We start from the raw sequence: 23,591 nt of genomic DNA on the forward strand, positions 1-23,591 counted from the left end.
TTTCTCCCGTTGGCACTTTCTGGGCTTGCCTAGCAAAGACATCTACTCATTGGCTTGAGTTTAACTCAAAGAAGGGAAGTAAACGTCCCAGACACAGCCTAGATGGGACACAGATGTGAGAAAAACATCATGACTTCAGAATTTTCAGGGCATCATCAGTTGCTTAGGTTAAGGGAGAATGGAGAGAGAGACAAAGAGGGAAATTAGGCAACTTGATTATCACTTCTCTTTCCCTAAGAATCCTGATTAAAATTCAGTCACAGAAGGCTTCCCAGCAAGTTCCAGTATATTCCATCCTATGGAGTGCATCCCACAGGAGATCTGGACAGTGGTTACTCGGAAAAAGGTGATGTAAAAATATGTACAATATTAACACTCCCTCAATGTTACTTAGTTGGAGTAACAAGTCTCTGAAATAATGTGTCACATTAGATTTCATTTGGAACAGAAGCCCACAGTTACAAAATTTCAGTAGGGAGGAGAAAAAGCAGACAGAATAAAACTAAATAGAGTCATGAATCAAAGACTGTGTGTATGGTTTATGTTTTTTGGACCCAATAAGGGTAAGTAAAAAGTAGAAAAGCATTCTCTTTTTTATGCATGTAACTAATATGGTAAAAGGATTACCAACCATAGCTCAAGGTGAAAGCTTCCTCTAAAACCAAAAGCAACCAAAATAAAACCACAGAAATGATAATAATTAAATGCATTTTGCAGCATAAAACATTTCCCTCAGAAAGTTGATTAAAAAAAAAAAAAACATTTAAAAAGCTCCTGTTTTTAGAGTTAAAGCTTTTTAATCTCTGGCACATAACAATAATTGAAAGAATTCTGCAAAATTACACAAAAGTATTTGGTGGATTTGAATTAATGGGCCAAGCAAGCTTTTTTTCCTTGGCTTCTCTGTCAAATGAATCATAGATCGAGTCTTTGGTTATAGTTTTGGCCGTGGGAGGAATTTCTGAAATGCCAACGTAGTTCTTTTTGGCCATCCTTGAACTGGTTGTGATAGTATAGGCATTGCTTCGGTAACATTTCATTGAGGACATGCAAAAAGTCTCTTTCATTCCTCTCCTGAAATTGGCATTATAGATGGAATACAGCGTAGGTTTAGAGGCCGAAGAACTAAAGGATATCCACGTGATAGCTGTGAAAACAAGGGAACTTTTCTTAGGGTCTCGTTCATGGGGGTGCCACAGCTGAGCCACATGGAAAGGCAGCCAGGAGAGGAAAAACAACAGATTTAAAATGAGGAACATCTTGATCGTTTTCACTTTTGTCCTTGGGACAATGTTCGTGGTCCTCCTCACTGTTCGGCCATCAGTGCCAATTCTCCAAATGTACTTCACGACCTTCTGGTAAAACAAGATGATGAGGACAGACGGCATGACGAAGCTCACCAAGAAATGGATGATGGTATAGGCAGTTCCTTCCCAGGAGGAAGGGAAGAAATAGTTGCAGTGATTGTCCCAGCTGGAGCCAAAGAAAAAGAACACGGGGGTCACAAAGGCGGCATCGAAGATCCACGAAGCCGCGATCATTTTCTTGGCTTTTTCTCGGGACACCTTGAAGCTCAGGGGATAGACAATGGTGTAGAACCGGTCTATGCAGATGGAGAGGAGTACATAGATCTGGACACCGGGGGTGAGATACTGGAAATAGCGCACAACCTTGCACATCACGCTGCCCAGCGTCCACCTGCCAGTGGCGAACTGAAGCAGGACGAAAGGCGTGCTGGCCACGCTGACGAGAAGGTCAGCACATGCCATGGAGACCACAAAGTAGTTGGTGGTGGACTGAGTCCTCCTACTCCGGTGGATGACCAAACAAACCAGGGAATTGCCAAAGACAGAAAACAACCACAGGGCCCCAAAGAAAATGCTGGCTGTGGCCACTTCGCCGGGTTTCAGCCCAGGCTGCAGGTCTGTTGTGTTGCTCCTCCAACCGCGCTCCTCGTGGAACGCCGTCCGCTCGTGGCGTGGCAGGGCGGAGGCTGTTTCCGCACAGCTGTGGTTTTGCAGGGGCACCAGCAGCGTGGGAATAACCAAGGGCGGCTTGCCGTTATCCATTCTGTGAGCGAAAACCATACTCACTTGTTTCCTCTCAGTTCTGGATAAGAAAAGAAGAAGGAGGCCTCCTGTTAAAACGGTGTCATAAAGAGCGACTCCTATGGCTAACGATCTTATCTGACACTTAGATGGGTTGTCATTCGCCAGGAAGGAGGACTTGAGCCTTGGCAGGACAACTGGACTCCTATCCAGAAACAGCCCTGGCTCCGTCTCTCTTTCGTTTCAGGAGCTGTTTTAGCTGATCCCAGCTCAAGCTCTCTCTGGCCTCCCCTTCTCTTGACCTTTCGTCAAGTGAGGTGGACTCCAAGCCCCACCCCTGAACATCCCCTTGGCGCCTTCACTCACTGGGGACCACAAAGGGTGAGGGTGCTCGGATCCGGCTCATGGTGAGGGCACCACCCCGCAAATGAAGAGCCGGTGGAATACGGGGCCAGTAGGTGAGAAGTTCCTAAATGTCATGACACTAAAGCAGTAAGGCTGTGAGTGGAAGACGTGGGCAGATGGAAACACACAGATGTCAGCTATGGAAATAGGTCCTGGGAATCTGCAGTCAGACTGGCTGGCTCCTGCAAGTGGCCCCGTTCTTCCTTCTGCAGAGTTTCCAGTACAGAAGCATTAGGGAAGTACACGGAGCCACTGTATGTAACACTTAGAAGAGCCAGAATAGCACCTAACTAAATGATATCTGAGAACGGCTCGCTTTTTTTCCCAAAGATGATGTGCTTCATGTTCTAATAGCTTTGCCACGTATCCAGGACATATCTTGATGCCCTTCTGCTGTTACTGTTTCACAAAAGGACATATTGACGGGAGAACATACAAGACGTCCTCTAAAGAATGTACCCAGGTTACTGGAAAGCTTATGGCCTCTGCATGATTAAAAGCAACCAACTATTAACTGTTACTCAGCAGCTTTTTAAAAGCTTATGATCCTTAGATATAGAAGAATATTATAAAGTTTAGCCTTTAGTTTAATTTTGGGGGGAACTATTTGGTGAGGAAAAAAGTTATCTTTTTTAATAGGTGAAACAATTATATAATTGTGGGCTATTCAGTTAAAACTGGGGTGACTTGGGTTGCAGTTGGATTATTAAGGTCTAATTTGATCTGAATCTATGAAGCAGAAAAGAGAAAGCACAGCACCTAAATCCAAAATAACCAGAGGGTGCCTGGGTGGCTCAGTCATTAAGCGTCTGCCTTCGGCTCAGGTCACGATCCCAGGGTCCTGGGATCGAGGCCTGCGTCGGGCTCCCTGCTCAGCGGGGAGCCTGCTTCTCCCCCTCCCTCTGCTTCTCCCCGTGCTCATGCTCTCTCTCTCTCTTTCTGTATCTCTGTGTCTCGAATGAATAAATAAAAATTAAAAAAAAAAACATTAAAAAAAAAATAACCAGAGCAATTCCATGTGGGCTGTGGACGAGGGGAGGGCACTCCAGCAGCAGGCTCCAGCAGGGCCCCGTGTCCCCCATGGTGGGCTCCTGTGACTAGCCTCACAAAGAAACGTTCCTGAAGTTTTAGAGGTGGGATTAAAGAACAGGTTTTTTGTTTGTTTGTTTTTTAAGATTTCATTTTTTTAAGTAATCTCTACACCCAACATGCGGCTCAAACTTAAAACCCCGAGATCGAGAGATGCACGGTCCACCACTGAGCCAGCCAGGTGCCCTAAGGACAGCTCTTAACGAAAGAATGTTCTTAATGGCCCGCTTTTCCTTGAAGGACTTTTGCGCTAATTTGTGGCAGGGAGAAGAATGTTAATATATACTGTCCTCACCAAGAAACCACATTCAACAAAAATCTGGAGCTCAGGGCAATAATGTAGTAAATGCCAGTCCCGTATCATCTTCAGGCTTTTTTTGTCCATGAGGCAGCCCTACTTGATTTCTCAAAAGAAATGTCGTAATTAGGCATTTGACTACTAGAAGACCTTTAAGCATGGATGGCTGGTTGACAGTCAGTTTTAAGAATAGCAACCATACTTCCATATAAAAAAATCAGGATACGCAGCCTGAAAACAGAACATAAGATCTAAAATTAGCATTGTCCTAGAAAATCTGGAACGCATGACCCTTCTACTTCTAAAATTGAAATTATCTCTTCACCTTCGTATGTGTAAAACCTACAAAATGCCCCCAATTTTTTTTTAAGGTTTAAACTTTAGGGGTGCCTGGCTGGCTCAGTCAGTGGAGCATGCAACTTGACCTCAGGGTTATGAGTTCCGAGCCCCACGTTGGATATAGAGATTACTTACAAACAATATCAATAAAATAAAATATTTAAAGTTTAAAGCAGATGAGCAATTTTCCCAGGCAGAAGGAGCTGTTCTAAACTTTTTGGGGATGCCTGTGGCCTAAATAAAACAGAAGTTGGTGGCACAGGCACTAGTCTGCAGTCAATACACATATTTTGAAACCTGTGAACTTACTTTTGTTTCTCTCTTCCTCTCATAGCAAAACCCTGCAGATGAAACTCAAGTTCACCACCACAACTAAGGCACCGTGAGGCCTCCCATCTGCCATATTTCCTCCAGCTGCATGTCACCAGTGAGTGTGTCTGCCCACTCCTCTAGCCCCACCACTGGGAAGCAGAGGATCCCACTCCTCAGAAACTGGACAAGGGAGCCTTGAGGAGCTCCTGAGTCCAGGTCTCCCCTGATGATGGCACGGCTGTTCTGACTCTACCTAAAACTGCTGCAGCCCTGTTTTTTCACTCAATAAACCAAGACACTATGCTAGGTACTAGGGAAACAAAGATTAGTAAGGCCCAGAAGAGGGCAAATGTATAAACAAGCTGCCTGACCATATTATAACTAAATTCTGTAATAATTATAACTGATGCTAACAAGACAAGGAGCTAAGTGGCAGAGAAAAACGAGGATCCAATTTTGTACGGGATAGGAGAAGAAAAGGGAAGATTTCACAAAGGAGGTGAGGTCTGAGTAGGGGACGTGGAGACTAGAACTTCTTCAGGAAGACAAGGGAGTGAAAAAAACATTCCAAGGGAGAGACAGAGCATGTGGAATGGTTGGGGGGGGTCATCTTTTCTGGGTTGATCGTTTTGGGGCCCTTTTCCTTTCAGAGACAACATTTTCTGCAAACCACACCTCCCAGACTTTATCGTTTCTAAATGCCCTACAATCAGACTGACCTAACTTTTCCCCAAGGTTACAATGAGAGGTTACATTTTCTGCATTCATGGGCTGCGATGTGGTCAGACAGTGGATGAGAATATTGACATATCCAGAATGGCTGCGGTATCCTCGTTCACACAGCACTTTACTACAGCATTTTCCAAGTGTGTTTTGCTTTATAGCAACGGTTCTCTAGCTTAGCAATGCATTGGACTCTTCCAGGGAGCTTTAAAAAAATACCCCTGCCCTGTTCCTACCCCCAAAGATTCTAATTTAATTGGTCTGGAGGGCAGCCTGGGCAGTGGGAAATTTCAGGGTTCCCCAGGTGATCCTAATGGGCAGCCGAGATCAGGAATCCCTGCTTTAGAACTGTTTCCATGTTTCTGTCTTCCCCCACCAAGCTGGGGGCTCCCAGGGGAAGAATGTTATTCTTTTTCTTTACATTAATAATTGTTTATTAAGTATTTACTGAATGGAATCTGTAAGGACAGAGAACTGAAATGCATGACTCCTGCTCTAGGGGGCTCTGCTAGGAGAATTCAACCAGAGATAGAGAGTGATTGTGTCTTCTCCTGAGCTGAAACACTGGTGACCATGGAGACGGGGAAAACAGACTCCTGAGCAGAGCAGGGCAGGCGAAATTGAAGTCACCCTGGACTACTGCTACCTGCAGCAGAATTCTCATTGAGGGGAGAGTTAAGGTAGCTGAGGTGTCCTCAGACAGGCTTCTGCAATCCCCACTCTGGAAAAAAATTAGTCTGCCATATTATAAGTAAGTTCTAGGGTCCCAAAGTAAAATTTCAAAAAGGTCTCCCCTACTCCATTAAGTTGGAAATAAATCCCTCTTCAGGGGAGAGTTTCTGAAATACAAGGGCTGCTTAACTAATTATGTCTGGGTCATCCATATGCAGTAATATTAACAGCAATAGGAAAGACTTCTTCACCTCTTTCCTGCTGAACCTATGTCTTCCCATCCAGACACACCCCACTGAGTTGAGTAGTGAAGGCACTTATTAAAATATATCTCTATCACCTGGGTGGCTCAGTTGGTTAAGTGTCCAGCTTTTGGTTTCAGCTCAGGTCATGATCTTGGGTCATGAGATCGAGCCCCACAGTAGGCTCTGCACTGGGCATGGAACCTGCTAAGATTCTCTCTCTCCTTCTCCCTCTGCCCCTCCCCCTCCACTTTCTCGCTCTCTCTCAAAAAAAAAAGTATCCAATACTTGAAAATAAGGCAAAGAGAGTCTAGCATACCTTTTTAATGTCATGCCAGGACGTTGTTAAATGGGCTTCCCCAAGAATTATTTAATTCTCTGAGAGAATGCATCCATGCTTGATTTTGCTATTACGATATGACGAGAGCCCAGACAAGGTGAAGGTACATGTTAACGTGCAGATTTCTGTCTAGCAGAAAAAATAACCCCCAAGGTTATGAACTTACTGCTCTATAGGACATTAACCAGTTTTGTGTCTATCTAGCAATCTTATGTCCACCTTCTTAAAAAAAAAAAAACCAACAATAACAAAACCCTATATATACCTATTTTTATTCAAATGCTCTTGGAGCCAGGCTAATGATCTCACTGGTTCCTTCAGTAGTAAGTTGATAAATCTCTGACATACATTCATCCTCTATTTGTAGAAGAATCATTATTTTATTTATTTATTCTTTTATGGGGGGAGGGGCAGAAGGAGAAAGAAAGAGTATCTTAAGCAGACTCCACACCCAGCATGGAGTTGATCCCATGACCCTGAGATCATGACCTGAGCCGAAATCAAGCCTCAGACGCTTAACCAACTGAGCCACCCAGGCACCCCAAGAATCATGATCTTAGCTTTTTGAAAATCACCCTGAGAGGTGGATGAATGTATGAATGATGAGAAACACAAGAAAGGACCACAAGGAGGCACAGAGGGGCTCAGCTGACAAACTCTGTGTAGTCACAGGTCTGCCAGGGGCGATTCCTGGCCAAGCACATCAACTTCTGCTTAGGCTTGTTCCCAAGTCCAAGAACCCTAACAACTGATTTCTTTTCCCTCATGAAATTATAAAGATTCACAGACATTCTCACAACATAGGAGGACCATTTTTATTTCTGACATTTGTTCAAAAATTTAATGTCAAACTAGAATTTTTAGAATGTTGAATTTTTACACGATTTGGTTGGAAAAAAAAAAAAAAACTGTAACATTTTCTGTAGAATGGTAAGCATCTGCTGGACCGAAGCCAACACATAAGATAAGGCTGTTTATTAATGAGCAATAAGATTAATTACGAGGACAGCAGTTATAACATTAATACTACAGAGAGTTGATAGATATTTTGTGCTTATCATGTGTCAGGTACCTTTGAGGTAGGTAGTATTATTAGCTCTATTTCACAGATGGGAAAAACTGAAGTTCCTCCCCAAGATCATAGTTATAAACGAGTCACCACAGGATTGCCTCATTCCAAAGCCCATGCTCTTAACCACCCCTGGGGCTTCATGCCTGGGGAGGCCACAAAAGGCGGGATCTGAATTCAGAGGGTCAAACTGGCTGTACACGGATAGGTTTTTCTTGACTCCTCAATCAAACAGAGGAATGTAAAATTATTCTGCCACAGCCTCTTTACTACCCACAGATACATCTGTTCAATATGCTAGCTCAGAAATATGTGACATAGTGAACATTTGGGGGGAAAAAAAAATCACTCCCACCACATACTGCACGGAGGCTTGGCATCAAAAGTGCAGTAGACATGTTGGTCTGGAAATACAGCCTTTCTTCGGAATAGAGAGTATGAGACTACTGGAAATCCATTATGACAGATGATGAACTGTTGTAGCCTTTAAACGCAGGATGAAAGCAGAACTCCAAACCAGTGTGAACTGAAGTGAGAAGTCTGATCAGTGGTATTAGCCCAGGTAAGAAATTGTCTCCTTTAAATTTTAATTGTTGTAACTTAGAGAACATGGTGGTGGAGATTTTCTCTTAAACCTTTCATGGTGATGTACACTTTGTGTATACGTGAAAATAAGAAATGCCCAGAACGGGGTGGGTGCCTGGCTTGCCTAAGCTGCCCAGAACCAGCTGTGCGCATTTCTTCCCAACTCCAAGTTCAATGACATCATGTTGGCATAAATCAGCCACAGGAGGAACAGTCACACCATGGAAATGGACAAACACCACAAATGAGGTGTTTTGCCCCCTGTGCAGCCAGCTGTCCCACATTTACCAGCCTACCAACTTCCAGGAGAACACCGTTTACAGGGCGACATCTCCCGAAGCCCTGAATTTACAAACGGTGAAGGAGGCCACAGAAGGCGTCAGAAGCTTCCCGAGTGGCTCTCTTGCTATCTGGCCCTGAGCTCTGGCTCTGGTGTGCACACTGAGCTAAGTGCTTCATGACTTTGGTGGGGGCACAGGAAAACCAGGGAGGATAAGACACATTCTCACAACGCGCCACCCAGGTACGGCCACCAGATGAAATACAGGGTGCCTGGTTCAATGACATTTTCTTAGCATAGATATGGCCCATACAATATCCCATACAATATTCAACTGGTGTCCTCTATTTCTATTAGCTAAATCTGGCAAACTTACACCCAGAATGGAATCCTGTGCTGAAAAACATCTATTTATCATCTCACAATACAGGGATATTGCAAAGTGGATATGTACGCAGGCTTTGAGGTCAGACAGCTGAAGTGCGAATCCCACCTCTGTCACACACTAACTAGTTGTGTTACCCAGACACGTTATCTAACCCTCTTGAGCTCCAGTTTTCTTACCTGTAAAATGAGGATAATTAGCCCCTATCTCACTTGATTACTGTGAAGGTTAAATGAGATAATACATGCACAGGAGTTAAATGAGTTAACACAAGTCAATCTGCCTGGTATGAGGAAAATACTCAGTAAGTGTTATCCCTGTATGGTTCTATAAACTATCTAACACGGTGTCTAGCACATAGCAAGTGCTTAAACAATTAGCACTCTTGGAGTACCTGGGTGGCTCAAGTCGGTTAAGCGCCCGACTTCGGCTTAGGTCATGATCTCAGGGTCCTGGGATCCAGGCCTGTGTCGGACTCTGCGCTCAGTGGGGAGTCTGCTTGTCGCTCTCCCTCTCCTTCTAACCCTCACCCTGCTCCTGCTCGCTCGCTCGCGCGCGCGCTCTCTCTCTCTCAGAATCTTTTAAAAAAAAAATAGCACTCTTATGGAGGTTCCTCAGAAAGTTAAAAACAGAACTACCTCATGATCCAGCAATTGTACTTTTGGTATTTACCCAAAGAATAAAAAAATACTGATTCAAAGGGAAACATACACCCTGATATTTATAGCAGCATTATCACCAATAACCAACTTATGGAAACAGCCCAAGTCCATCGACTGATCAATGGATAAAAAGATGTGGCGTGTGTATGTGTGTGTGTATGTATGTATGTGGAATATTACTCAGCCATAAAAAAGAATGGAATTTTGCTATTTGCAATGACATGGATGGAGTTAGTATTATGCTAAGCGAAAGAAGTCAGTCAGAGAAAGACAAATACCATATAATTTTACTTATATTAAAAATTTAAGAAACAAAGGAGCACAGGGAAAAAAGAGAGAGAGAGAGGCGCCTGGGTGGCTCAGTCATTAAGCGTCTGCCTTCGGCTCAGGTCATGATCCCAGGGTCCTGGGATCGAGCCCCGCATCGGGCTCCCTGCTCAGCAGGAAGCCTGCTTCTCCCTCTCCCACTCCCCCTGCTTGTGTTCCCTCTCTCGCTGTGTCTCTCTCTGTCAAATAAATAAATAAAATCTACAAAAAATAAAAAAGAGAGAGAGAGACAAACCAGAAACAAACTCTTAACTATAGAGAATAAACTGACAGTTACCACAGGGGAGCGGATAGGAGGGTGGGTTAAATAGGTGATGGGGATTAAGGTGTGCACTTGTGATGAGTACCAGGTGATGTATGGACGTGCTGAATCACTGTATTGTACACCTGAAACTAACATTATACTGTATGTTAACTGGAATTTAAATGAAAACTTATTAAAAAATTTTAAAAATTAGCACTCTTCCTATTATTAGCCCATTAAGTCTTAAAAGCCATATGACAAGCAAATTTTAGTAACCACATCACACATCACATACTATAGAGCGATAATACTAACATTAGTCACATAATTTAGCTGTGTTAAGAGTGAGTGGCTTTTGGGGAGGAGCCTAGGTACCTAATCATCATTCACATTGTTGGGTTTTAAGGGGAAAATCACTGAGATCCAAATAAATCAACACAACCTTTCTCCAAGTTGGGCATGATTTTTTTAGTGACATATTAACCCATAAAACTTTTTTCTATACCCTAAACCAAAACATGTAATACAATGAATTGAATATTTCTCAAAAGCATCTAAAATCCACTCTGCTAAATTACTTCCATTAGGTAATTTTGAATACTTGCAAAAGAACCTCATATTTCCACTGAAAAGAACTTCCCCTCCACCATCTGAGACTCCTAGTATCACAGGCTTATAAGCCTAGAATTTTCTTGAATGCCATTTTCCCCTTTCCTACTATATATTATATATTATATAATATATACAAGTATTCCTCCATAATATTCCAGCTCTGTGCCTTTCAATCTGTTTCCCGACTGGGATCAAGCTTAGTTTCCTAAGATCAGACTGGGCACACCATCTTTGTATTTGGATACTGGTTGTCCAAGGAACTAGATTACTCTTCTACCACCTTTATCTTTCTTTGTCATTCATGCGAATTTTAAAATATCAGAAATAAAGAGTCAGCATCATAGGAGTGATTTCTGGAAGTGAGGAAGGCTTCTATCCCAACTTCTCTTACCACTAGGGCATAATTCTTTTAAAGTCAAGGCCCCTATTAAAATGTAAATGCTTCTTGGTGGCGCCTGGGTGGCTCAGTCGTTAAGCGTCTGCCTTCGGCTCAGGTCATGATCCCAGGGTCCTGGGATCGAGCCCCGCATCCGGCTCCCTATTCAGCGGGAAGCCTGCTTCTCCCTCTCCCACTCCCCCTGCTTGTGTTCTCTCTCTCGCTGTGTATCTCGCTCTGTCAAATAAATAAAATCTTTAAAAAAAAAAAAAAATGTAAATGCTTCTTTTTTTCTAAAAACTATTTTATTTTTAAGATTTTATTTATTCATTTGAGAGAGAGAGAGAACGAGTGGGGGGGAGGGGCAGAGGGAGAGGGAGCAGACTCCCTACTGAGCAGGGAGCTCAACGCAGGACTTGATCCCAGGTCCTGGGATCATGACTTGAGCTGAAGGCAGACACTTAACCGACTGAGCCATCCAGGCGCCCCAGAATGTAAATGCTTCTTAAAGAGTACATATTTTTACATATTATCAGTAGAATGGTGATCTCTGAGATCTATGGTCTTAGTGGAAATGAAAACAGAAGAGATGCTGAAACAAAAGCCTTGAGGACAGTCAGCATCTGGGAGAATGGGGATGGGGTGCCATTATGGCAGGGAGCAGGTGAAGGGTGAAAGACTGATGGAGAAGCACCTACTTGACGGTTCTGTGTAGGGATGGCTAGCATTGGAATAAATGTTGCACCCAAAAAGAATGTAACAGAAAGGAGCCCAAGCTTTACCCCACACGGTTTCTGTTGGCCGCAAGCTGCAGTCCTCCCAAAATTCTTTACAAACAGTGTTGCAGGAGAAAATGTTAGGTCATATTGGCACCCCACTGTGGGTAAGTATAAAGGACACTGGCCAATATTTCTCACCCTACTGCCACTTAGTAGAGTCCTGCGTAGGAGGGATGTAGCTCCAGATTTAATAACACTGAACTTCTCCCTCTCTCTACTGTTCATGCAAAATCTGTAAAGTCAGATAAAATGGGGGGAAAAAAGAGAAATAAACACCAAGAAACTTCACCCTAAGAAATGACTATGTTGTTACGATGGTATATGTAAAATCATCTTCTATTATACATTTACCCAATAGTCTTTTCATACATAGTATGAACCAGGATTGTGCTAACTGCTGGAAGTACAGAAGTTAACTAGATAGACAAGGTCCCTGCTACTGTGGAGCTTATCTCTAGGGGGGAAAACAAATAACAGCAAAACAAATACATACATAGTAAAGAAATGGCTGGCGCTATGGAGAAAAACAAAGCAGAATGAGGGACCAAGGGTCCACGGGAAATGGAAGGACAGGTGACTGGATGGTCACCTAATGGCCATTCCCAACTTCTCCCTTGCCTTCCTCTATCAAGAGGCTGAAAAAGCAAGATAACCACTTTCCGCTATCCCTTGCAGCTAGGGATGGTCACATGAACATCATCTGCTTCTGGCAAGATAAGAGGAAATCTCTAGGAGGGTGTTGGGAAGCTCTTGGAAAAATGTTTCTTTCTTGGTAAGAGGAAAGAGGCATGCAGAGAGTGTTCTCTTTTGTGGGCCTGGCTGCCCCTTGCTTCTCCTTTGTAAACTGTCATGTGAAGATGGTAGACTCTCTAGGACTCCTGCTGCAGACAGATGACAGGACAAGGAAATCAAGTCACCAAGCTGCCTTGCATACCAGCCACCTTTCAGATCCTGAGCAATGTTTCAGGCTCCTTGGGGCCTGGCCTTAGTACTTGTGATAGGCAGTTTCCCTTGAGGCAACTCAGATTTCTCTGCAGTCCAAAGAACCTACCACACAGTGGGGGGCGAAGGGGGGAAGAGATAAAAAGGGGTAAGCGGGGCCTGGAGGGACAAAATGCCTCTGGGAACTTCCTTGCACTCTTGTACCAGATGGGTTCCCCAATTCTCCCACACTATCTTCCCTCCCCAGGAAGCAAAGAATGCCTTCATTTCTGCTTAGAGGAGGAAGGAAGCAGGGTAAAAGGAGGAGGCCTGACTCCCTCCCCTGCAGGTCACTGCTCCATGGAGTCAGTGCTGTCCACTGATAACTGCAACTGGAAGACTCCACCACATTGTACAGAGGCAAGACAAGTCCCTGCGGGTACTGATTTGTGCTGTGCTCCTCGCTGAGATTTTCCTATTCCCTTCTGAGAATGAACCCAGACCCTAAATGCTGCCTTGTCTTGGAGGAGAGTCGTATCGCTGGGCCCCGAGACAACCCTGCTTCCTTGGCTTTCGTGTGTTATAGGCTGAGTTCTCTGAGAGGACTTCTACAGAGTGTAGGAGGGAGAAACAAGGATGTCTGAACCAGGATGTGGCTACGGCCCTTGGAGCCATGCAAAAGGCAGGCCTGGATGGTCACAAGAGATCTTTTTGGGGATGACGAAAACGTTCTGAAATTCGATTATGGTGATGGTTGTGCCACTCTGTAAATATTAACACAAATCACCGCCTTGTAACTTAATATGAGTGGGTGCTATGCTATACGAATAGAGCTGTTTAAAAAAAAAAAAAAAAGAAAAGGAAAAGATAAGCTTGGGACCCTTGCCTCACTTCACTGCACTCCAGGTAAGTGACAAGTGGTAATGGAGGAGTACAGCTAGGGGGCTGGATCCAAGGCCGGACTTAGAAGTACAGTCCGCCGCCCCAGCAGGGTACCAAAGCCACAGATCTCCCAGCTTTCAAGGACACACACCAGCTCAGACAATCACATGTCTGCTATGACCAGAGGGGATCCAAGGCTAGAGGGACCACCCCGTACATTTTGCTGGGTTTACAAGCCCCAGGACCTAGAAAGAGGAAGAGAGTCCCAGTAATGTTTGTCACTGACTTTCCCATTAGCCTGGTAGGATGGAGTCTTGCAGAATGGCCCCCTAAAGATATCCATGCCACACAGCAAAATTGTATATCTGCATATACAATTAAGGTTATGAAACTTAAAATGGGAAGATTATGCTGGATTATCCAGGTGGGCACAAACTAATGAGCCCTTAAAAACAGAGCATCCTCTCTGGTTAGAAGCAGAAAGATGAGCAAAAAGAAGTCAAACAATGATTCCAAGCATGAGAAGGAGCTGGCTCTGCGATACAGGGGCTCCCGTGCAAGAACCAGGGAGAGGCCACTAGGAGTTATGGATGGCCTCCAGCTGACAGCCATCAAGAAAATGTGACCTTAGTCCTACAACCACAAGCCACTGGATTCTGCCAACCACTGCAAAGAGCCTGGAAGGGGAATCATCCTCTCAAAAGGAACACAGTGGGGCGCCTGGGTGGCTCAGTCGTTAGGCATCTGCCTTCGGCTCAGGTCCTGATCCCAGGGTCCTGGGATCGAGCCCCGCGTCGGGCTCCCTACTCAGTGGAGATCCTGCTTCCCCCTCTCCCACTCCCCCTGCTTGTGTTCCCTCTCTCGCTGTGTCTCTGTCAAATAAATAATAAAATCTTAAAAAAAAAAAAAAAAAGGAACACAGTTCTGCCAACACCTTGATTTCAGCCTTACGAGCCTCAAAGCAGAGAAACCAGCCAACCCACCCAGACTTCTGACCTGCAGAACTGTGACATAAGAAACAGCTGTTATCTTAAGCCACTAAATTTGTGCTCATGTGTTCTGCAGTAATAAAAACTAATTCAATATAGCCATTTCTTAGATAATTCAGTGTGAACATTAAAATTCATACCAGCCATCCTATCACTTTCCACTACCCCATCAGCATCTAGAGTATCAGAAACCTTGAGAAGCTTGAATAGTGTAGTGCTTTCTGGTTCACCTGAGACATGGGACTGGGGGCTAAGAAACCTGGGCTCTAATCCTGAATATAAGCACTGAACAGCAAGACAAGAGACACAAGGTCTTATTTCTAAGGACCTTAAGTAAATCAACCTCTCGGAATCTCCGTTTCCATGGCTATAATATAAATGAGTTGGTCTAGATGATTTTTGAGGTCCTTTTAGCATTATGAACTAAAACTGATAGGTAGACATTGTGATGAGCACCACACATTGGTTTAATTTATAACTCACCACTTTCACCTGGCAGAGAGCTCACCCCAAGAGTGCATTTTGATGGGAGGAGAGGGAAGCTGGTTAGGGCTGCTGGGGCTTCTCTGAGCTTCTGATATCCAAGATCAAGAGTATGGGTCTCCAAAGGAGGGATAAATTTTCTTTCCCTAGAGGCCAGCTAAGCACCCCTGTCCCAATAATTATCTTTGAAGGGCCAACAATTTCTTACTGAAGATTCCCTGCAAGAAGTTGTCTGGTCAAAGAGGACTTCCAGCTGTGTCTGTCTGCCTTTCTATCTACTACCAAGCTTCTCAGAGGGGAGAGACACTTACTAGAACCCCTGGCTGTCCTCTACCAATTTCCTACACCTCTCTTCCCAGTATGGAGGCTTTCAAATTCTGAAGGAAACAGTTTGGCCAAGGGATCTGCACCTCCCCAAATTCAATTTATTTCATTTTTTGAATAGCTGCTGTGTGCTTGCTGAGTCTAAAGTAGAGGCAAACAGTTGTTCTGGAGGTAAGCATTCAGTTTCATTTTCAAGCTTGTATTTCAGTATCAACATCTCTAGTTGTGCAACTTAAATAGGAAAGAAGTGAGGAGGCAAAGACCAGATGCATCACACTCAAAGCAAAGAACTACACAGTAGGTGCAATTTACAGCAATTTGAAAAGAAGGTGAACTTTTTGTTAAGCACGGAGTACAAACACTAAACAAAGAGTTACTAAGAACTGTTTTTCAGAAACATATTCTGTCTTACATCAAATTCACAGCAACACTCAAGGTAAATTTTGATCTGCACCACTGTCCTCAATCAGGGTGTTCCAAGAAAGCAAACCTTTAAGTTCATGGAGAAGTTAGATTTGAATTTGCATTCATGTGCATTTTTCATGGACAAATTATGCAATTGTACGTAGTCAGCTGTCATTGAAAATATGTTGAATGTGTATTTGCATGTTTCACATGGTTAATATATATTTTAGTACCGTATATTTTTGGACATCTTTTTTTTTTTTTTTTAAAGATTTTATTTATTTATTTGACAGAGAGAGCGAGAGAGCACAAGCAGGGAGAACAGTAGAGGGAGAGGGAGAAGCAGGCTCCCCGCCAAGCAGGGAACCCGATGTGGGGCTCGATCCCAGGACCCTGGGATCATGACCTGAGCCGAAGGCAGACGCTTAACCATCTGAGCCACCCAGGCGCTCCTGGACATCTTTTAAGTTAAAGTGATACTGCTGTCATCTCTCAGTGCTTCCTACTTTAATCCCCTCTGCGCATCAGTCATGCAACCCAAATCACCAACACCAGCCATTTTTAGTCTTTCCTCCTCAGAGACAGATGTGACAGTGTGTTCATACATGTGACACACTCCTACAGATATATTCAGAACTATGTGCAACTTCAGGAGCTTGATCTGTAACTCCAACAGAGTCCTCAACCTAAGAAATCACGTGGAGAAGAAAATTATTATGTAGACATCCTTAACTTTATTCTAATTAATTAAAAAATATATCACTAGCAAATCTTGGTATTTGATTTATTAGCACGCAATAATTTGCAAAAGACATCCTTTGTTTGGGACATATTTTGACACCATGGTTGATAAGCGCTGCCCTGCTACACCCTAAGTGTACACCTGAAATCTGAATTTTTTAAAAAAGATTTAGTTATATATTTGAGAGAGAGAACATGAGAGAGAGCGAATGAGCTGGGGGAGGGGCAGAGGGAGAGGGAGATCTCAAGCAGACTCCCCACTGAGTACGGAGGCTGAAGCGGGGCTCAATCTCAGGACCCTGAGATCATGACTTGAGCCGAAATCAAGAGTTAGACACACTTAACCGACTGAGCCATGCTGGTGTCCCTGAAATCTGAATTCTTGAAGGCTAAGGGTGCCTGTCACAGAGAACCAGGGAAAAGACTGTAAGAGAGAGAAATACGGTTATTTTTCCAACTGGGCAACGGTGGGATACTATAAACCTGTTATAAAAGTCTACTAAGGAGCATTTTTCTGGAAGTGACTAATCTCCTACCTATGATCTATAAAGCCGCTGATATTCCAAAAGGTTTCATAGGCTGCAACCAAACTTGAAGGTATGTTTCCTTCTTTAGATGTGGAAGAAAAGAACTCTTAGCAGATTTTAAGTATGAAGGGGCTACATAATGCAGTGATTGGGAGCATGGGCTCTTAGAGCTGTGGTTCACAGGTCATTCTGCCTCCCAGGGGACATGTGGCAATGTCTGAAGGCATTCTTGATGTCACACCTGGGGGAGGGGGGTATTACTGACAGCCAGTAGGTAGAGGCCAGGGACGCTGCTAACCATCTACAATAAAGTCGGACAGCCCCCCGCCACACAGATGTAGCTGGCCCCAAATACCAACAGTGCTAAGGTTGAGAAACCTTGCCGTAAAGCAACCAGCCTGGGTTTCAGATCACTTAATACCTGTGTAGCCTCTACCAAGTTACTTAACATCTTTGTCCTTACTGTCTTTACCAATGAAATTAGGATAATAATGGTACCCACCTTATTGATTTGTTGTGAGAATAAAATAAATGACGCAAGAAAGGAGCTAAGAACAATGTCTGAGACAAAGCCAGTGCTCAACAAATGTTTCCTTTCGTAATCACTGGATGTACTGAGAAAGACTGAGAAAGAAATATACCAAAATTTTAATAGTGGTTGTTTCTAGGTGGCAAGATCATGATTGGTTTTTATTTTTGTTACACTTCTTGTTTTGTTTTTTTTTTAAAGATTTTTATTTATTTGAGAGTGACAGAGCACTCAAGTGAAGAAGGGGGAGATGAAGAGGGAGGGAGAAAGATTCTGAAGCAGACTCCACACTGAGCACGGAGCCCGGCATGTGGCTCGATCCGAAAACCATGAGATCATGACCTGAGCTGAAACCAAGAGTCAGATGCTTAACTGACTGAGCCACCCAGGTGCCCCTATTTTCCTTACACTTCTATAATTTCTCTTCATTTCCCAAATTTTCTAGAACTGTATTTATATTAACTTAATATCCAAAAACATATTTATTTTTAAAGAATACAGAGGAAAGAACTTTACTTGTGATAGAGCAGAAAGAACAGGGGGAATTCAGATCCTGGCTCTATTTGCTGTGCGGGACTCTGGGCAGGTTGGTTAATGTCGCTGGGCTTCAGTTTCCTGGATCAGAAATGGGGGCTAATAACCTATATCGCAGAGTCTCTATCAAGATTGCACATGACAGACATCCAGTGCCTAGGAAAGTATGCCGAATGAGAGGCTCCCTGAGATGATAGCTTTAGAAGTTTAGCCAAGGGAAAATGACCCCATAAACAGGAAAATATATTCATTATGGTACCCCTCTTTTACTTTTGAAACTGTCCTCTTGGAGAGACCACCTCTCAGCTCATGCCGTTTTTTTGTCCTGGTTCATAAAGGAGAAGTTGCGTCCATACTCTGGTTCTTCTGTCCGTTGCTTCCTCCTTCCCTACGTACACATATGCTAGGAAATGATCCAGTCATTGGACTCGCAGGGTCTGACTCAGGTGGCAGGGTTTACTAGTAGCGGGCAAGTGACTGTGCCTGAAAGGCAGGACCCAGGCCTCACTTTCTCATATCTGTGCCCCATGCTCACTGCCCCCTTCCTATCTCCTCTTTCATCCCTAGCCTCCAAGTTGAAAGCACATTTGGCAAGGCCTCTCCATAAGGGGATGCCTCTCTACTTTCTCTCTGTTTGATCTTCTCCCATTCAGCTGGTTGAGTAGAGCTGGTAGATTTGAGAGATGAGTGGGAAGCCCAGCGAGGCTTCCAGACCCAAGGCTGTAGAGGACACCAGTTGCACTTCTCTGAGAAGCCCTGCAGGAGTGTGGTGGGCATGCAGCGCATGCCTGGCCTTACTGGGCTTCCAGCAGGGCTGTTTCTTTTGCACAACTCACTCAGCAGGTAGCACTGGAGGTAAGGAGGATGAGTGGATAGGATTCATGGACCCACACCTTATCTACAAACCCTATTCTTCCTCTCCTTAGTGACTTAATTAGATGGGAATAATAGAATAGGTTATGTTTGTGAATATCATCGAGAGACGTGACTATTTTATTTTTTTATTTTTATTTTTTAACATAATCTCTACACCCAATGTGGGGCTCGGATTCATGACCCTGAGATCAAGAGTAGCACGGGAGCTCCAAGAGAGAGGATTATTTTAACCCCAGTTAGCCTGCTAACTTGAATTCAAATCCTAAGCAACCTTTCCAGATACCCTGAGACAATCTTTTGCACTCAAGTCCTAGCTGCCATGGTTTGGGAAAGGCAGCCTGGCTCCAATCTACTCTGACACTAACGATCCCAGGGTTCTCTGTGGGGGAGTCCTCTAGTCCTGTGAGCTCTTGGTTCGGCATTCTGAGGCCTGGGAGCCACAGCTGATTAGGAGAAGCCTGCCTGGGGCCGGAACTGACCTCAACACGTTCAGTTTCAACCCAAGGTGAACTATTTCAGTGTTGGTAGATGGTGCCAGGCAAACACAAGAAGAAAATAAGACTGTTAGGGTGCCTCTATATCTAGATATAAATAAAAATACCAGGAGAACTTCATTCTAAAGATAAATGAAATGTCAGGGGGATTTGTAATCCCCAGGAAAGAATTTATGGATAGTTCTTGGACTCTAGTGTGCTACTGCTCGAGTTAGTCTGACTGGCATGTATAAATTTCAGACATCATTTTGGCTGTTGTCAAGGTCTCTCCCACTACACATGTACTTCTTCACTGTCCTCCCTATAAGTACATGCAGAACAAAATAGACATGGGCCCCCAAACAGGCCCCAGCAGAATGCTTTCAGAGCTTTTGCAAATGGATATCGAGAGCTTACCATACACCAGGCCTGGTGCTAAGTGCTAGAAACCCAATGATGGAAGATATAGTCCCTTCACTCAAGAAGCTCACTTCAGGTGACTATAATAGTGTAAATGTGGTATTTGTCCCAGGAAAACAGATTTCAGCAGGGATCCAGGGCTTAATATAAAAGACTGAAGTTCAGTATTGTAGGGGACACAACCACTCTTCAAAGTATTCTTCAGTGAAACCCTGAAGGGAAATACCTCATTTAGTAAAGAATTTCACAATTTTAGATTTCTATCCCTTTTCTTCCTCCTTATTATCTTTAACCTAGTAATTTCCCTTAGTTTTTCTGTAGCATGTAAGATTGAGATCAGTCATCATCTATTGTCAAGAGCCGGAAGGGAAACTCCACAGACCAAAAGGAAGAAATCTTTATATTTCAGAAATTCCTAGAAGTTAAGAAAAAAATTCCTTTTTCCCTTAAAAACCTAATATAATTTGCAAAGAGAGTAATCTATTCCCTTGAAGTATGGTAATATTATTTTAAACCAACAGATCCAGTCCATTCGATACCATAGTTTGTATTCATAATTTTAAAAAGTTTTTAATCTATTTATTTTATTTTGAAAACCAAGTAAATGCTTTTTAAAGATAGTATGTTTAGGCTGGTATTATTACTAAGGTTCAGAGGATGAAAGAATGTTAAGTTCAGTTTAAAAAAAAAAATCAACCATGATGTAATTCTAGATTTCTTTTTTGCCTTTGGACATCATTTGGTCACCATAGTAACACAGTATTTTACTACCAGATATCTATACAGCACAAAAGGAAGAGAAGAACAGGCAATTACTTACTGGGTTATTTGGGGGTACAGAAGGTGACTATTGAGATAATTTAAGATTAAATATAGATTCCACTGGGGATCTGTTTCAGCCAGGCAAGCTGATTTGTTCTTCTAGTAGCGTCAGCTGAACAAAATTTGTAGCCAAATCAACTGTTGACATCATTTGAAATAACACAAGCAGGGAAGAAGCATAGGTTAGTAGTTAAAATCATGGACTCTGGGGTCAAGTTTCTTGGGTCCAAATCCTGTTTCTAGTATTTGCTAGCTGTGTGATCTTGGAAATGTTCCCTAACTTCTCTGTGCCTTAGTTTCTTCATTACCAAAATGTGAGTACTATTACCTCCCCCAGAGGGTTATTATAAGGATTAAATGACTATTTGTGCTTATAATGATGTCTTGCACATAGCAAGACCTTTTTAAATATTTGTTAAAGATGAAATAAAATTTAAATTTGCTAGCTTCCCTCTTTGTGCTGGGTAGAAATGGTCAAAGATACCAAGATTTGAGTACATGGCAGGTTATTTTAGCCTGTAACTTTGGAAGATTCCTTTGAGAACTTCCTGGGAGGCTTCTTGATAGCTATTCTGTAAGATTTGGAAGTCAGTGGCACTCTACTATCCCAAACAAGAGATGGAAATAATCATGAGCTCTCCTGGTATCAGGAACATCAGAAGGCAGACAACTGCACAGCACAAAGAAACAGCACGCCTGCCCACTCAGGCTCCCTAAGCCACTGCCAATCACCTCTGGGAACACGGGCACACAGAATAAGCAACTGAAAAGGGAGACAAGATTTTATTGCAGTGGCAATGAAATTTAGTTGATTTCAGTAATATTATTTGTTTCCTCTTTCCAGCACTCAAAGAAAAAAATCACTGTCATCAATTAGTGCTTTGTTTTATTAATTATCACTGCACACAATTTCCATCAATTTTTCTTCAACAGGCACTTACTCTGGTGAATCATTCATTTTACAGAACTATCTAAGCAGCTTTTCTAGACCTGTAACAAATCTAAAGCCCCCTAACCAAATCTAAGCCAGGACAAAATTCTCCAAATTGCCTGGAAAAAAGAAGGTATTATGTCCTGTAAGCCAAATTTCAGCCGCGATACCACGGGATCCCTAGCACATACCTTCATCTGGACTTGATTTCAGAGATGGTCTCCTTGGGTCTTCTTGGTCAGGAACAGCGCTTGCATAGGAGTTTGGAGAATGCCATACACCACCAGGAAAGCTTGGGAGCACATTCATTTCTGTCCTCTGCCTTCCCCTTGGCTCATAGCCTGCTTCCTGGTAGGAAGACAAGATGACGCTGTGCTGGTTGACTGTTAAACCATCTTCCCGCCCCCAGCCCACTCTCTTGGTGCCCCTCCCTTCTCCTTTCCAAGGCTCTGGAATGTGTCACATGGGAAATGGATCATGTGGCTCAAGGGGAGAATGTGGCTATCTTCTATCTCCCTTCCCCCACTTTTCCTTTCAGGAGCAAAGCAGCAGAAATCTCTGACCTGATTGGCTCTGACCAAAAATCTCCATATGAAAAGGAGAAAATTCAACCAAACCTCCAGCCTTCTCCACTTTCTTTTTTGTTTTATTTTTCATCTGAACATTTTATTCTGGACATTCAGAGTTGCTTGGTAGGGAGGGGAAGGATACTTTCTTCCCAGCCTCTTTTTTCTTTCTTATCATCAACACCCTAACGTGACAAGGTGCTCCCTCACTCCCCTCTGGAGCCCCCTTAGCACGTCTGAGACAACAGAGTGTTCAGCACCAAGGACAGCATTACACCCCCTTCAAGCGTTCATTAAAGGCATTTGTCTATTCCACTCTCAGGTAAATAAAAATATTTTTAAAATATTTCTCTGAGGCCTTGTGTCTAAATATAAGTCAGGCCATATAATTAGGGCTCTGACTTCCCCTACTATCAACTTATTGTTACCTTATAAACATAAATATAATTTTTATGTTTCATTAAAACCAAAAAGACCATCCCATGCCTACCTCCCTCCCGGTCCCCATTCTACCCCACCATCCCCACCCCTCAGATACGCTCCATGTTTTGGGGGGAGGAGAAATTCTCATAACATAGTTTACTATACGCCCATATATCTATGCTTATGGACAAAACAAAATAAAACACAGAAACACACAGGATTTTTTTCAGTGTGTATGTCAAGATGTCCTTAGCCCCATTCCTAGGCCTCAGGCAGGGTTGAATTAGAGGCAGGGAGGGAGCCTGGTAGAAGCTGTTTTGTGCAGGGTCTATCCTGCTTTGCTGACGTCCCTGTTGCCATGGTGCTAGGTAACTGCTGAAGGGGATGATTTCTTTCAGAACCGGTCACCATGGGACCCTGCTGACTAAAGAAAGGGAGAGGGAAAAGGACTGAATTGCTGAGGAGGACTTTCAATTAGCATTTTCAGAGCCAAATTTACCTAATGGGCCCTTTCCTTACTGAATTGTTGCTGACCCTAAATATTAAAAGGAGTCTGGAAATTAGTATGGACACTGTGGTGGTCACTCCCTCCATATTCCATTGCTTCTTTCCCCTAAAGATCTATTTAGGTGCAACTGAATGAAAATGCCAGCTTCACAGAATGACTGTGGAGTGCCATCCCAGAGGAGGGGGAAAGGACACAGGAGCAGATTTCTCCAACCAAGTCCCAACAGCCTTAACTGGGAGATACTTCAGAACCACACCTGACTGCTGACGCAAGGAACAATTTGCGAATGCTTTACAATGTTATGGGAGAAAGGACAAATATTTTCTAATGTGAGTTGCTCAATCATTTTGAATAAAAATAAATTAGACTAGTTTAAGGTCAGTCCTTTAGATAGAATTTGGACTACCCCAAATCAGGAATTTAAGCTAGCTCTACGTTTGTCTCATGAGA

General features: G+C 43.3%; 2 protein-coding genes across 4 annotated transcripts in view; both read right to left on the reverse strand.

Annotated features, from left to right (window-relative positions):
* DUSP16 (dual specificity phosphatase 16) overlaps nucleotides 1–21,971 on the reverse strand; it is a 170,690-nt gene extending 148,719 nt beyond the window's left edge. For both annotated transcript variants that reach the window (XM_078075627.1, XM_036112037.2), the window contains exon 1: nucleotides 21,836–21,971. The gene's annotated coding sequence lies outside the window, so the exon portion shown is untranslated. The remainder of the gene's footprint in view (nucleotides 1–21,835) is intronic.
* GPR19 (G protein-coupled receptor 19) lies at nucleotides 778–21,976 on the reverse strand. Of its 2 annotated transcripts, none has more exons than XM_036112033.2 (2): nucleotides 21,836–21,976; nucleotides 778–2,109 (listed from the first exon to the last, which is right to left on the reverse strand). In XM_036112033.2, exon 2 carries the CDS (start codon nucleotides 2,085–2,087, stop codon nucleotides 840–842), a length of 1,248 nt encoding a protein of 415 aa, XP_035967926.2. In that variant the 5' UTR covers nucleotides 2,088–2,109; nucleotides 21,836–21,976; the 3' UTR covers nucleotides 778–839. The 2 variants fall into 2 exon arrangements, with proteins under 2 accessions (XP_035967926.2, XP_035967924.2); XM_036112031.2 differs by lacking the exon at nucleotides 21,836–21,976 and adding an exon at nucleotides 20,712–20,897.
* Between the last annotated feature and the right edge of the window lie 1,615 nt (nucleotides 21,977–23,591).

Source organism: Halichoerus grypus, chromosome 6, assembly GCF_964656455.1.
Source record: "Halichoerus grypus chromosome 6, mHalGry1.hap1.1, whole genome shotgun sequence".
Taxonomy (NCBI): Eukaryota; Metazoa; Chordata; class Mammalia; order Carnivora; family Phocidae; genus Halichoerus; species Halichoerus grypus.

What these genes read in the sequence shown, in the direction of transcription:
- GPR19 (XM_036112033.2), bottom strand. Translation starts at nt 2,087, where the DNA reads ATGGTTTTCGCTCACAGAATGGATAACGGCAAGCCGCCCTTGGTTATT.